At 41.6% G+C, this 15681-nt stretch overlaps 1 protein-coding gene across 1 annotated transcript in view; it reads right to left on the reverse strand.

Annotated features, from left to right (window-relative positions):
• Positions 1 to 15681, reverse strand: part of ITSN2 (intersectin 2) — a 103921-nt gene that overhangs the window by 35210 nt on the left and 53030 nt on the right. The window contains exons 18-26 of the mRNA XM_049784465.1: positions 14834 to 14970; positions 13767 to 13867; positions 11773 to 11948; positions 11120 to 11264; positions 9744 to 9949; positions 7893 to 7957; positions 4556 to 4722; positions 1604 to 1649; positions 1392 to 1513 (exon numbers count right to left, since the gene is read on the reverse strand). Of these exons, the coding sequence (XP_049640422.1) occupies positions 1392 to 1513; positions 1604 to 1649; positions 4556 to 4722; positions 7893 to 7957; positions 9744 to 9949; positions 11120 to 11264; positions 11773 to 11948; positions 13767 to 13867; positions 14834 to 14970 (1165 nt within the window). The remainder of the gene's footprint in view (positions 1 to 1391; positions 1514 to 1603; positions 1650 to 4555; positions 4723 to 7892; positions 7958 to 9743; positions 9950 to 11119; positions 11265 to 11772; positions 11949 to 13766; positions 13868 to 14833; positions 14971 to 15681) is intronic.

Consider the following 15681-nt stretch of genomic DNA (forward strand, 5'->3'; position numbering starts at 1 on the left):
TCTAGAGAAACCTGCTTGGGGCCTATTTCAAACACTCTTATATACCATAAAAGTTTTCCTAAAATACTCTTAGGAAGTCCAAATCAACCCTTAAAATGGGATACATAGAGTACATCAAGAAACCAGAAATGATCAGAAATTAATCAGGAGACCAAAAATGAAATTTGTGGAAAGTTGTGTTTCCCAGTTTCTTGGGTCAATCTTTAAAAGCACTTCAGATGACCCTGAAGTCATGCCTTCAGGAAACTGTGACAACAGTCTCTATTTATTTATTTGGTTTTTGAGTCACTCCTGGTGATGCTCAGGGGTTACTCTACACTCAGAAATTGCTCCTTCCAGGCTCAGGTGTCCATTGGGGTTCCGGGAATCGAACCACCATCTGTCCTGGATTGGCCATGTCCAAGGTAAATGCCCTACCGCTGTGCTATCTCTCCAGCCCCTATGGCCATAGTCTATAAAGCATTGCAAAAGTTAAAATTTCATACAGTTATCCAAGAAGATTCTGGATATTTATTTTGGTTTTTGGGCCACATCCGGCAGCTCAGGGGTTATTCCTGGTTCTATGCTCAGAAATCGCTCCTGGCACGCTAGGGGGATCATATGGGATACCTGGATTCAAACCACCGTCTTTCTGCGTCTAAGGCAAACGCCTTACTGCTGTGCTATCTCTCCGGCCCCTAGTTATTTATTTTTATTTATTTATTTATTTTTGGCCATAGGTGGTGGTGCTTGGATTACTCCTGGCTTTGCACTAAGGAATCACTCCTGGCAGGCTCAGGGCCCAAATGGGGTGCCGGGGACCAAACCCACATGTGCAATATGCAAGGCAAATGCCCCACCCGCTGTGCTATCATTCCAGCCCCTAAAGAAAACTTATTCTTTACTGATTATGGACAGGGAAAAGACTAGAAAAATTAAATAAATAATAAAAATAAATCATGATCATTATTGTGTTGCTGTTATTTTTGTTCGGGGACCACACCGAGTGGTGTGCAGGGGCTACTCCTGCTCTGTGCTTGGGAACTGCTATGGGTGGTGGTTCCAGGGAGCAAGGCAGGCCTCCTACATGCAGAGCTGTGGCTTGATTCCTCAAGTGGGGATTAAGGGATCAAGGGAGCTTCTCTGGCTGGCTATTGTCCCACTCTGGCCCCCTCTTTGGCAACACTGGGTGGTAGTCATGATCTACTTCTTGGAGTGGTGTTTGGGGGTAACTCCCACTGGTCCTTTAGGGATCATGCAGTGTTTCAATGAGCAAACCCAAGGCTTCACACATGTAAGGTAAGTCCTCTGCCACAGAGCCACAGCGCCAGTCCATGTGGTTTAAAAATTATTTTTAAAATAAATGTATGTTACTTTTATGAAACGAACTGATAAGTGTTCAAGACCATTACCTGTAACTCCCCCTGCCACCAACCACTCGAATTTTTCTTCAGTATTAATATCAACTGTCCTGGTGCTAGGCTCAGTTGTTCAGAACCAGAAGCCACGTATGCTGAAGTTACTTGAGCAATCTCTGAAAGAGGGAGGAAAAAACCCCCAAAACTGTAACTTCAAAAGGGCAATAAACAGTGAAGCAAGTTTTCAGTTTCATTATTATACATACCAGGTTTTTTGCTTAATGTTCCGGACTTGCTGGCACTGCCAAGACTCTGTAAAGGAAAACACACTCATCAATCATTTCCCAACAGTCCAGATGTGAAAACACGATGGTTGTTAGCAATTAGAAATCTCAATTTCCCTAAAACTCTGGCTTTTATAAGATCAGAATGACCATTATTTAACATTAGCCAGATAAGCTGAAACACCAGCACTTTGGGGAGATCTGGTTCGTACATGCAAGTCGATGTTGACATCCACAGGTTCCATAGGAATTCAGATCTTTTTATTTTATTTTATTTTTTTGGTAGTGGTGCTGGAATGAAACCCAGGGCCTCCCAAAAGCAAGGTTTTTGGTTCTATCATTGAGACCGAGATATTCAATTTCATGGCCCATGAGCCACATGAGGCCGGCCAAGGACCTTTAATTAATCTGCCAGATGTTTTTGCCGCTGCTGCCTGTTCTGCTTAGTGGCTGACTCGTCTGGGTTGGAGTGTGCATGTGTGGGATATGTGCCACACCCTTCAAATCCCCTCTTTCTCTAGATTCCTCCTCTCACTCTCCAGCAGGAGAGGAGTCCTCAAAATACACCCACCAAAAAAGCAGGCACATAGTTCCCATCAAAATACTGGTAAGTTTGTTGACTTAACTTTACTTGTTCTTCATTTTAAATATTGTGTTTGTTCCTGTTTTGTATTTTTACTTCACAATAAGATATGTGCAATGTGCATAGGAATGTCTTTTTTTTTTTTAATATAGTCCGGCCTTCCAGTGGTCTGAGGGACAGTGAACTGGCCCCCTGTTTAAAAAGTTTGAGGACCCCTGGATTAGACAAACCCATTTATCAGTAGGGTTAGTATCAAAGTCCGCCGCATACAATGTGTTCAGTATATGTAAAGGCATACGTGAGTTGTGCTTCTGTCATAGCAGAAGCAGTATTAGTATTAAAAAGTACTTGGGGGCCCGGAGAGATAGCACAGCGGCGTTTGCCTTGCAAGCAGCCGATCCAGGACCAAAGGTGGTTGGTTCGAATCCCGGTGTCCCATATGGTCCCCCGTGCCTGCCAGGAGCTATTTCTGAGCAGACAGCCAGGAGTAACCCCTGAGCATCGCCGGGTGTGACCCAAAAAACAAAAACAAAAACAAACAAAAAAAAAAGTACTTGGGCTGGTTTTTTTTTTTTTTGCATGTTTCATTTAGATATGATCTAATAATAAAAACTTACACCCAGAAGCAGCTAAGATGTTTGATTTTACAAAATAAACTGAGCCGACCAGTTTCCTCTTCTAAGAATTTAAACAAGAGGCCAGAGAGATAGCACAGTAGTAGGGCCCTGAACATGGCCAACCCAGGACAAATGGTGGTTCAAATCCCAGCATTCCATCTAGTAGTCCCCAGTGCCTGCCAGGAGCGATTTCTGAGCGCAGAGCCAGGAGTAACCCCTGATCGTCGCCGGATATGACCCAAAGACCAAAAAAATATGTATATAAAATAATAATTTAAACAAGAAACAGGAAGAAGCTAAACAAAAAAAAATTGGGGGATAGGGGACTTTAGAGGGGGATTTTCACTTCTGCTGGTGCTCAGGGGACCATGCAGTGTTAGGGAAAACCCAGAGTTCCGGCATACAAAGCATGTGTACATACAAAGCCTTCTGAGCTTGCTCTCTGGCCACACAAGTTTCATTCTCTTTTTCTTCCCTTTCCTTCTTGTTGCACTAATACTATGGGCCACACCAGCCAAGGTTTGGGGTGCTGGGATTGAATAGTGGTGAGTGTTAAGCAAGGCTGTGTTCTACCATTTGAACCTTGTTCCTGGCCTGAGTTTTCTTTTTTTTTTTTTTCTTTATTTTTTTTTTTTTTTTTTTTTGGTTTTTGGGTCACATCTGTCAGTGCTCAGGGGTTATTCCTGGCTCCAGGCTCAGAAATTGCTCCTGGCAGGCACGGGGGACCATATGGGACGCTGGGATTTGAACCGATGACCTCCTGCATGAAAGGCAAACGCCTTACCTCCACGCTATCTCTCCGGCCCCCTGAGTTTTCTTTTAGTGGACACTGCTAGAGAACAAATTGGTGCAGTTGGCAGTAGTCCAGGGGTCACATTTACTGGGGGTGGGAACTGGAGAGAGAGTACAGAAGGTAGCCTGGGTTTGATCCCTGGGCATCCATATGGTCTCCCACTAGGAGTGATCCAAAAACAAAAACAAAAACTCCTCACACCACTGCTATACTCTATGATTCAGAGGAGGGAAGGATGCAGATGCTGTATATATCCATATACCATAGGATGAAAGAATGATAGGATAGTCATCATAATGACAGCCTCAGCGAAGTGATGTGCACGATTTTTTATAGTGGGTCTTTGCAGGTACCCCAAAATACTTAAATCTCAGCTACCATTAGACCCGGTTCTAATGATGGTTCAGTTAAAAACTATGGGGCCACACCCAGAAGTACTTCTGGCTTTGGACTCAGGGATCACTAATCACTACTACCAATGCTCAGGGGACCACATGGGATGCTGGAGATCAAACTCAGGTCAGCCACATGTAAGGCAAATGCCCTACCTGCTATATTATCACAGTCCCATAATTTTTTAAATTAAAATTTTATTTTTAAAAACTGGGGGGGGGCTCCTATTAGAATTTCATAAAATCCTGTTTCATTTATTTCTCTGAAGAGGATTCTAATTCTTTAGTGGCACAGCCTTAAATAGTTAGGGCAGCTTAACCACAACAATATACAAGAGTCTGCTTTGTACAAGAATCTTGGGGTGGGGGGGTATGTGTCATAAGTGGTAGGGAAGAGACATTGTGCAGGTGAGGCATTGGTTCAATTGCAAATACCAACTGTCCCCAGAGCCCAGCTAGGTGTGGCCCCACCAACAGCAAGAAGAAAACAGATAGAAATGCAGATTTACAAAAATAGGAATGATTCCGTTTCTATAGCAAAACAACTACCTCTTGATCTTTCGGCTTGACATAATTTGACGGAAAAATCCCAGATCTATCTCCAATACTTCCAGTCCACCATTCTCCATCTTTCTGGGTGACCAATATCTCTTCACCTTCAGCAAATGTCAGATCTCCAGGTTCGACACTTGAATATGGATAAAGTGCAATATACTCTGTAAAAAAATAAAATCAAATAATTATTTTAAATTATTTTAATTAATTTATTTTATTTTAAATTTTTTCCAGGCCACACCCATTTGATGCTCAGGGGTTACTCCTGGCTAAGCGCTCAGAAATTGCCCCTGGCTTGGGGGAACCATATGGGATGCCGGGGGATTGAACCGCGGTCCTTTCCTTGGCTAGCGCTTGCAAGGCAGACACCTTACCTCTAACGCCACCTCGCCGGCCCCTATTTTAATTGTTTTAAAATTACAAAAGTAAAGAAAATCACATCAATTCCTAAGTTCACTGTAAAAAAAAAACATGTGACTTAAGGAAACTCAAGATCTGAAGTTAGAAATAAAAAAAGGAAGCATTTAATACTTTCTTAGTAAAACATTTTAATATCAATTGTCATTATATTTTTTCTTTCTTTTTTTTTTTTTTTGGTCTGGTGACACTTAGGTGATACTCCTGGCTCTATGCTCAGAAATCGCTCCTGGCAGGCTCGGGGGACCATATGGGATGCCGGGATTCGAACCACCATCCTTCTGCATGTAAGGCAAATGCCCTACCTCCACACTATTTCTCCAGCCCCTGAATCTATATTTTTTTAAATAATTGGGAAGGAAAGAGAACCAGGGAAAGAACCAGGTATTTTTAAACTGACTTTGTTTTTCATTCCTGTGCTTACTATAACTTAGAAGAAATAGCAAGTATTCAGGTTTTAGAAGTCTCCCTCCACATTTTGTCCCTTTCTTCTGCTCTTTTTTTCCCCTGGCCATACCCAGATGTGTACCTGGTGGGGCACAGGGGACTCTATAACATACTAGGGATTGAACCCACCTGCTTGGCAGGCACCCTAATCTCTGTACCATGTCTCCAGCTCTTTTGATTATCTTCTAGTTTTATTTATGTTTGCCAACAAGAAACTTAATTTCTTAATTTCTCATCGCTAATTTCTTCTCATAACAAGTCCCATTGTGAAACTTTTTCCTATTCATTTCCTATTCAAAGCACTTTTACTCAATGTGGCTGATTTTATAAAGAAAAAATAACACCCCTCAAAAAGGACTGCAAGGCTGAGTAATGCTGCCGTGGCGGAAGGGGCTTCCCCTTCTTGCACACTACTAGTTGTCCTGCCGCCTTCATGCTGGGCTCACTCAGGCCAGTCCCTAGTCCATGCCCACAGGAGCTCTCTTCCTTGGATACCAGACAGGTTCCCACTGTTAATTTAAGATCATTCAACAATGCCACCTCTGTGGATTCCTAGTTCTGACTCAAAATTGAGCATTTGATCACTGCTTATGGCATCTGAAAAATGCGTGCCTCTATTTTCCATTTTCTGCTGCAGGTTCATGTCTTTATTTTTACCTTTTTTTCAGAAAGAACTCCTAACATACTAGATTTTAAGTATATGGTAACTTAAGTAATGGTAACTAATATTACCAATGAACTGATTTTTTAGGCCCATACTTAGTGATGCGCAGGGTTCACTCTAGGCTTTGCCCTCAGAAATTTGCTCCTGGTGGTACTCAAGGACCTTACAGGGTGCTGCAGATTGAACCTGGGTTGGTCATGTGCATAGCAAATGCTCTACTCGCTGTACTGTCACTCTGGCCACTGCTAAATTAATTTTAAAATATGACTAATAAAGCATATTTTAATATGCATTAATTTTAACATTAACATTGGAAATACAGAATTCACTCTTAAGCCTGAGTGTTACTAAGTAAAAATATCTCAAATAAGGGTAGATGATCTTTTACCCTTTAGCAGGTTCAAAATAATTTCAAATATTTAAACAGAGGGCATGCACTATACACAGAAGACCCAGTCCACCGTAGGACCATCTGAAGCAACCCCCAAGCAGGCAGCTGGGAATAGTCCCTGAGCACCACCAGAGATGTGGCTTGAGGCCCCCAAATATTAATAATTTATAAATCAAATACAAAGGATTATACAAAAACTTTCTTTGTAATCTTTATAACATATACCTACATTTCAGATCCAACTGATCATTTATTTACTAACTTAATTTTGGTTCTGGGCCTCACACAGCAGCGCTCAGGACTTACTCCTGATTCTGAACTCAGGAGTCATTCCTGGTGGTGCTTAGGGGACAGTATAGGATGCTGGTGATTGAACCTGGATCTGTCTCATGCAAAGCCAGTAAGTATGCTGACCATTGTATTATCGCTCCAGCCCTACTTGAACATTTATGTGGCACACTATAATTAAAAAGGAACATATGGAATTTTCCATACATGACCATTAAACATATGAAAACTCCTTATCTCTCTCTCTCTTTTTTTTTTTTTTTTTTTTTGGTTTTTGTTTTTTGGGTCACACCCAGCAGCGCTCAGGAATTACTCCTGGCAAGCTCAGGAGACCATATGGGATGCTGGAATTCAAACCACCATCCTTCTGCGTGCAAGGCAAATGTCCTACCTCCATGCTATCTCTCTAGCCCTAACTCCTTATCGTTTACATATATACAACCTTGAAATAATCTAGGAATAATAATAATAAACAATAACAATAACATCTTCAGTATATCTCATTATAACACTTTGTTTCTGATCTTATTTAGTCAGGAGTCTGGGATTGGCTTGGTACAGAAAAAAAGCAAGGGCAATCTATAAATTTTAGTACTGTTTAAAACACACACAAAAACACACTTTAGTTTCTTTTTTTCTTTCTTTTTTTTTTGTTTTTGTTTTTGTTTTTGGGCCACACCCGGCCGTGCTCAGGGTTACTCCTGGCTGTCTGCTCAGAAATAGCTCCTGGCAGGCACGGGGGACCATATGGGACACCAGGATTCTAACCAACCACCTTTGGTCCTGGATCGGCTGCTTGCAAGGCAAACACCGCTGTGCTATCTCTCCGGGCCCTCTTTTTTTCTTTTTTGGTTTTTCGGCCACACCTGGTGACGCTCAGGGGTTACTCCTAGCTATATGCTCAGAAATTGCTCCTAGCTTGGGGGACAATATGGGATGCCTGGAGATTGAATTTTCAGTGTTGATTTCTAATGGGCTAAGTATTTTTAGACATTTAATCCCTGTATCCTCCATATTCCTAAGAAATAAAGAGGGACAGGTTTTCCTAATCCAGGGACACAGAAGGAAGTTGAATAACAACTATAAGAAGTCAAATTTTAATTTATCAACTGGCAAGAGCTTACCTTCCCCAACTGCATAGGTGGTGGAGGTAGGTTTCTTGTTTACAGCCGCATATAAAGATTCTGGTCTGCAAATAAACACAAACAGATTTCTGTTTTTGTTTTGTTTTCTTTTGGGGTAACATCAGGTGTTGTTCAGGGCTTACTCCTGGCTCTGTGCTAAAGGAGCTCTCTTGGCAGGACTTAAGGTACCAGTGTGATGTGGGGATTGAATCTGGGCCAGGCAAGTGTAAGACAAATTTCCTGCTCTACTATCTCTAAGCCTGAAAACTTTTTTGTTTGTTTGTTTGTTTTGTTTTGTTTATTTGCTTCTGTTTCCTGGCCACACCTGGTAAGGTGTCTTACCCACACTAGCCTAGGAGGAACCTGTGATTGGATCCCCAAGTGTTCCATATGGTTCCCCAAGCCAGAAGTGATTTCTGAGAGCATAGCCAAAAGTAACCCCTGAGCATCACCGGGTGTGGCCAAAATACCAAACAAAAACATAAAAAAGAAATAAAAAAAGAATTACTTCTGGCTCTGCACTCAGGAAATACTTGTGAAGGTGGTTGAGGGAGCATATGAAATTCCAGCAATTAAACCTGGGTTGGCAGAGTGCAAGACAAGTGCCCTACCAAATGGCCCCAAACATATTTTAATTTATTTTGGGATTTTGGGGGGGGTTATATCCAGGTGTTCAAGGTTTACTCCTGGTTCTGCACACAGAAATCACTCTTTGCAGGCACAGGGGATATGAGATGTTGGAGACCAACCCAGGTAGATCTCGTGTAAAGCCAAGTGCCCTACTTGCAGTATTATGCCATCAGCCCCTCAAATGCCTTCCTAAAGGAGCTAAAAGACACCAGCACACTGATTAAAGGGCAATTGTTTGGCAAAGCACATAGGGGGATTGGCTTGGTACAGGAAAAAAGCAAGGGCAATCTATAAATTTTAGTACTGTTTAAAACACACACAATAACACACTTTAGTTTCTTTTTTTCTTATTTGGTTTTTCGGCCACACCTGGTGACGCTCAGGGGTTACTCCTAGCTATATGCTCAGAAATTGCTCCTAGCTTGGGGGACAATATGGGATGCCCGGAGATTGAACCATTGGATCAGCCGCGTGACAGCAAACACCTTACCACTGAGACACATTTTAGTTTCATTTTCCAGCACAGGTATTGTTTTAAACTTCCAATAATGCTTAACTTTTCAACCTCTGGCACCCCATATGGTCCCCAGAGTCTGACTGCTAAGAGTGATTTCTGAGTGCAGTATAAAATAAGTCCTGAGCACTGCAGGGTGTGGCCCCAAAACAAACAAAATAAAGTGTTGACGATCAAGTAGGTTTTGTTTTTGTTTTGTTTTTTTGGGTCAAACCCGGCAGCGCTCAGGGGTGCCTCCTGGCTCTATGCTCAGAAATCGCTCCTGGCAGGCTCGGGGGACCATATGCCGGGATTCGAACCACCATCCTGCATCTAAGGCAAACCCCTTATCACTGTGCTCTCTCCGGCCCCGATCAAGTAGGTTTTTTCCATACTAGTTGTCCAAAAACTTAAGAGCTGAGGCTGGAGTGCTAGCACAGTGGGTAGGATGCTTGCCTTGCATATGGTCGATCTGGGTTTGATCACTGGCATCCCACATGGTCCCCTAGCACTGCCGGAGTAATTCATGAGTACAGAGCCAGGAGTAACCCCTGAGCATCATCAGGTGTGTCCCCTTCCCCCCCAAAAGCAATGAGTCTAAAATGTTAAGAACTTTAAAAACTTTAGGAATCTGAAATGAGATGAAGGCATTTCAAAAATAGATGGCTGATTCTTCAGTGAAAGAACCAACCACACTGTCCATCATGTAAACACACAAACATGCTCACTCTTTCCGCTTGACTTCATTCCCAGGGATGATCCTGACGTAAGATTTCGGAAACCATCCTCTTCCTCCATGCACCTCCCCAAACCACCAGTTTTCTTGCTGCTCCAAGACAGTAATGACGTCGTGCTTTGAGAAGTTCAAGTGGTTGTCTTTTTTTGCGGTCCAGGAACAAAGGGCCTGTGCTTTTAGGTTTTCGACAGCCTGTCCCTGTGAGTAGAAAACCACGTTAAAAGATAATGGCCGCCATGATTTCTATTTGCTAGCATGTGTTGAAATCCTACTCAGTTTGGAGCAATTGTCAATTGGAGGAAATATAATCTAAATCTAATAAGCCTATAACTATTGATGCTGTACAGGGCCAGGTAGGAAGTTTAGGGGGGTAAAGTGCTTTCCTTCCATGTAGCCAATTCAGGTTTGGTCCCCAAATCACACAGTTCCCCAAATACCACTGGGAGCACTGCCAGGAGTGACCTAAGACCCAACACCTCAAAACAAAACAAAACCAAACAAAACAAAACACACAAATCCAACTATATATGACAGTGAACCATATATAGTTATTTTTCTATATAGTTGCTATCTCTCCAGCCCATGGAAAAGTATTAAGAGGTTTTTCAGATCTTGGATAGTATACTGCTAAGCATCCACAGTAATTCTCTTAAATCAAAGTAATTTTTGGTTTGTTTTTATTTTGGTCACGTCAGCTATAATCAGAGCTAACTTCTGGCTCTGTGTTCAGGGATCACTACTGGTGAGCTTTGCAGACTATATGTGGTGAGTGAACCTGAATTAAGAGTATGCAAGGAAGGTACCTTACCCACTGTACTAACTTTCTGGACCAATAAATCATTTATAAGAGTGATTATGATTTGTTGAACTCACAGCCACAGAAGTCCTTTGCCTCTTATCATAGTTTGATATGCTATAGAAATATTTCCCCATTTTATCATGCAAGACATTTCTGAAGACTGTTTTGTTCTTGGGCTACCCATAGCGGTGCTCAGGGGTTACTCCTTACTCTGCGTTCAGAAATAGCTCCAGGCAGGTTCAAGAGACCATATGGGATGCCAGGGATTAAATGTAGGTGGCCGGGGTCAGCCACGTGTAAGGTGCTGTGCTATTGCTCTGACCCAGATTTTTTGTTTTGTTTTGTTTTGTTTTTGGGCCACATCCAGTGGCGCTCTTCCTGGCTCTGCATTTAGGAATCATTCCTGGCAGGCTGGGAAGACCATATGGGATGCCAAGGATTGAATTGAGGTCGGCAGCATGCAAGACATTGTACTATCATTCCAGCCCCATTACCCATTTATTTTTAAATAAAAGAATGAATCAGAAGCCAAGTCAGAGGATGCAGCACTTAAAACACTCAAGATGTACCTGGCCATGAATAGGTGACACAGATCCAGGGGACACAGTGCGAGTAAATGCTGATTTCTTCTGCCATGAAGCATTAACGGTTAGTTTTGAAAATGATACGTTTTGATAATCAGTCCCCATTGCTGGTTGATTTGAAGAAAGTGATCTGGAAATATAATGCTTGCATGTAAGTATATTTCAATGCTTAGAATCTAAGGAGCACTACCAGTTTGTCAAACTACACAGAACACACATTGTATTAAAACCCACGTTGTGGGGCAGCAACGGTGACAAAGCGGTAAGGTGTTTGCCTTGCATGCGTCTGACCTAGGATAGACCGAGGTTCTATCCCCAGGTGTCCTATATGGTCCCCCAAGCCAGGAGCAATTTCTAAGTGAATAGCCAGGAGTAACCCCTGAGCATCACAGGGTGTGGTTTTTTGGTTTTGGGGCCACACTCAGTGACGCTCAGGGATTACTCCTGGCTATGCACTCAGAAATCACTTCTGGCTTGGGGGACCATATGGGACGCCAGGGGATGGTCAACTGAAGCCCGTCCTGGGTCAGCTGCATGCAAGGCAAATGCCCTACTGCTGTACCATTGCTCTGGTCCCAACAATGGGTATTTAAATATCTGAAAAGCACTATAAACGTTATTACTGGCTAAACACTTACTCTGAAGAAGTTGAGGTAGCAGGTAAAGATACTGTGGGAGGAAGTAAGGCCTTCTTAGGAGACAAAGCCTTTTCACTTGACGGCACTTTTTCTACATAATTGCTTGGAAACCAGCCAACATTTCCTTGAAAACTGCCATAAAACCAACCAGGTTCTCCAATGGTTTTTTCATCAACCTATAGGATCATAATGAAGGATTAACAGCACTCAGAAGACCACATACCGACAATGAAAAGAGATGCAAACTACTATGCAGTAGCTCTGTTTTCAGAATTCAGTCTGAGACATCTTCTACAAAGGAATAGATGATGTATCTCCAGGAAAACAGTGAATTGTGCTTTCTGTCATAGATGAGTTTGTTTTTTAGAACTTGATAGAAATAAATCATACACTCAAGGCTGGAGAAATAGCATTGAGGTAGGGTATTTGCCTTGTATGCAGGACTGTGGTCTGAATCCTGGCATCCATAGGGTCCCCTGAGCGAGCCTGCCAGGAGCGATTTCTGGGTGTAGAGCCAGGAGTAACCCCTGAGCGCTGCTGGGTGTGACCCACCAAAAATATAAATAAATAAATAAATAAATCATACAATATGCATTACTTTTTGGGGGGGTTGTGTGTTTTGTTTTTGGGTCACACCCTGTGGCACTCAGGAGTTACTTCTAGCTCTGTGCTCAGAAATTGCTCCTGACAGGCTAGGAAACCAAATGGGGTGCCGGGAATTGAACTTGTCCGGGAATGCCGCATGCAAGACAAACATCCTACCACTGTGCTATCTATAGCTCCAGCGCCATAGTATGCATTTCTTTTTATTTTGGGTTTGGCTTCTTCCTTCACTTGGCCTACATTACAATATAAATTTCTTTTTACTGCTGAAAAATATTACACTGCACATATGTATCATAACTTATCTCATATACAGAGATGTTATCTGATCTTATGAGATCAATCCATGGTCAGCTGGCTGCAAAGCACGTGCCATATTCCCTCTACTATCCTTCCAGACCTCCAACATTATTTGTGAGCATAGGGGTAACAAATTGTTCCAATACCATGTGTCGGAAAGATATCCCATTCTATATTTGGCTGTTGTAAGAAAGAATCTACATATATATAGTCCTAGATCTAGTTTCTTCTACTCTCATCTATTTTCTTATCTGGAAGCTGAAACGCTTATAATTAACCATAACCATAAATTTAGGTAGTATGGAAACTTCAAATGTCTTTCTTTTTTTTTTTTTGGTTTTTGGGTCACACCCGGCAGTGCTCAGGGGTTACTCCTGGCTGTCTGCTCAGAAATAGCTCCTGGCAGGCCTGGGGGACCATATGGGACACCAGGATTCAAACCAACCACTTTTGGTCCTGAATCGGCTGCTTGCAAGGCAAACGCCGCTGTGCTATCTCTCCGGGCCCTCAAATGTCTTTCTTAATATTTTTTTTTTGGATGGGAATCAGCTATCAATTTCTATAGAAGAGCCTGGTGAGATTTTGACTGAAATTGTTTTGAATCTACAGAACAATTTGACATGAAGAATTCTTTTCTTATCAATACTGAATCATCCATGAACAGAGTAACAGAATATACCTTTCCTCTTATTTATTTGGACCTTTAAGCTTTTTCAACAGTATTTTGAAAAAATTTTTGGTTTTGTTTTTGTTTTTGGATCACACCTGGCGGTACTCAGGGGTTACTCCTGGCTCTGTGCTCAGAAATAGCTCCTGGCAGGCATGGGGGGGAGGGGGACCATATGGGAAGCTGGGATTCGAACCACCATTCATCCTGGATAGGCTGTATGCAAGGTGTGTAGAGCCAGGAGTAACCCTGAGCGCTGCCGGTGTGACCCAAAAAACAAAACAAACAAACAAACAAAAAAAAACAAAACCAAAAAAAAACGTGTCAGATTACTGTAAAAGAAAACAGTGAACCTTATTGTTACAGAAAGTAACCTATTACACTGTACTTCACTTATGATAAGGAAAAGAATACTGTTTCCTACCTGTATTATATCTCCAGAATTGAAACTCATCTCATCATGATTCCTTGCTTCGAAGCGGTATAATGCTCTGTAATTCACCAATGTGCTACCAGCTGGCACAACTAAAGAGAAAGAAAGTGTTATTATTTTCTAGTTCTGTGTACACACACTTCTGGCAATAATTTAATAAAAAAAAAAAAAAAAGACTGAGCTTCAGGCAGTATCGTGAGGCCTGTTAGATAGGATGTCAGTGTTCTGTACAGTGGCAGAAACAATACAAAGCATCTTCTAACAACTGGCCTGTGCAGGGCTTGGTACAGACAAAGGTCCGGGAGAGGCACAGGGAGGTGGCAACCTGTGCTGACCCCTCCAGAGAGAGGCTTAAGTGGAAGAGACGTAGTCTGATCCGGAGGCTCAGAATGTAAGGGATGGGGAAAAACACAGAAAGGGAGACCATGAACGAGAAGACAGGCTGTCAGACAGCGCTGATTATGAAAGAGCTACAGCCTATCGGTGTGGTTCAAAAAAGAGAACAGAATTCCCAAAAATACTTGACTTTGCTCATTTATCAAGTGATAAATATAAGCTTATATGACATTTTAGCTCATAAAGTTTCAACAATTCCATCACTGATCAATCAAGTTTCTAAACTTGTATCCCAAAATGATAATGTTTATTTTGGAAATGGACTCTGAGCTGGAAGAAAGCAAAGTATAGCTATCTTCTAAAAACATTTAATGTGCACAAATTTTTAAAAATAAAGTTTAGTTGCATCAACTGAATAAAACATTTAAAACTATTTACTTGAACTATAAACCCATGCCACGGTCTTCTCACAGAAAAAATGAAGTTAGAGAGGACAATCTGTTTTTCTCCATGATTTTTAAAGAATTCTATCCTCAGTCTGGTTTATTAAGCTTACTCCTTGTTCATGTTTGATTTAGACGAAGTATTTTCTGACCCCGAATTAACGTCTATTTAAATTTTCTTCTATTTTTATTTCTTTTCATCAGAAAGTCAGTGTTTTTCTTTACTTTTGCTATTTCAGAAAAATCTATTATTATTATGATATTGAGCCTTAGCCTTACATTGTTTTTCTTCAGTTTTCCGTTCCTCCACTTGAACTTTTTCTTGCATTCTTTCGTCCTGGAGTCGCTTTTGCTTTTCTTCTTCCTCTTTTCTAAGATTTTCTCGCCATAGATTTTCTTTTCCTTGCTTTGCTTTCCTTTACATTAAAAAGAAAAAAAGAGTTTGCATAAGGCCCTATCACTTATTTTCATACACGCACAAAAATAGAATGTCTTGTTCCTTCTATATTTTTTCTGTAAGTGGGAATAGTTATCAATGTCTTGAATTTCTGCATATGACATAATAAATGTGTGTAATAAAATGCATATATTTATATAAAATAGTAATATATATGCACATGTTTATATAAAAATGTGGCAAGGAGATTTTAGGAGGCCATGGAGAAATTGGGGACCATGAACAAAGGAGGAAAACAAACAAATTAAGTAACCAAGAGAAGAGTCTGAACAAAGACTGGTGAGCCTCACTGACATTTCCCGCCCCTAAGTTCTTCCTACAGTCAACTTGCCAACTCCAAGCAAAGGAGGAAATGAAACCATTCAGAAAAATATTTAAGAGCTAATAAACAATCCCAAAACAACAACAACAAAAAAACACCTCCCAATAAAAATTAAACAAACAAACAAAAAAATAAAAACCTCAGGGAAACAGCTCAAAGGGCTGATGTGCCAGAGGTCCAAGTTAGATGCAGGCCACAGGGCATTGCCCCTGAGCACTGCCACATGAGGCCCCAAAACCAAACCAAAAAACAACCCCCACCCAAAAACCCTTATGTGAACTCCCACCCCAAAACAAAGAATCTTAGGGCCGGAGAGATAGCATGGAGGTAAGGCATTTGCCTTGCATG

This window comes from Suncus etruscus, chromosome 12 (assembly GCF_024139225.1).
Source record: "Suncus etruscus isolate mSunEtr1 chromosome 12, mSunEtr1.pri.cur, whole genome shotgun sequence".
Classification (NCBI taxonomy): domain Eukaryota; kingdom Metazoa; phylum Chordata; class Mammalia; order Eulipotyphla; family Soricidae; genus Suncus; species Suncus etruscus.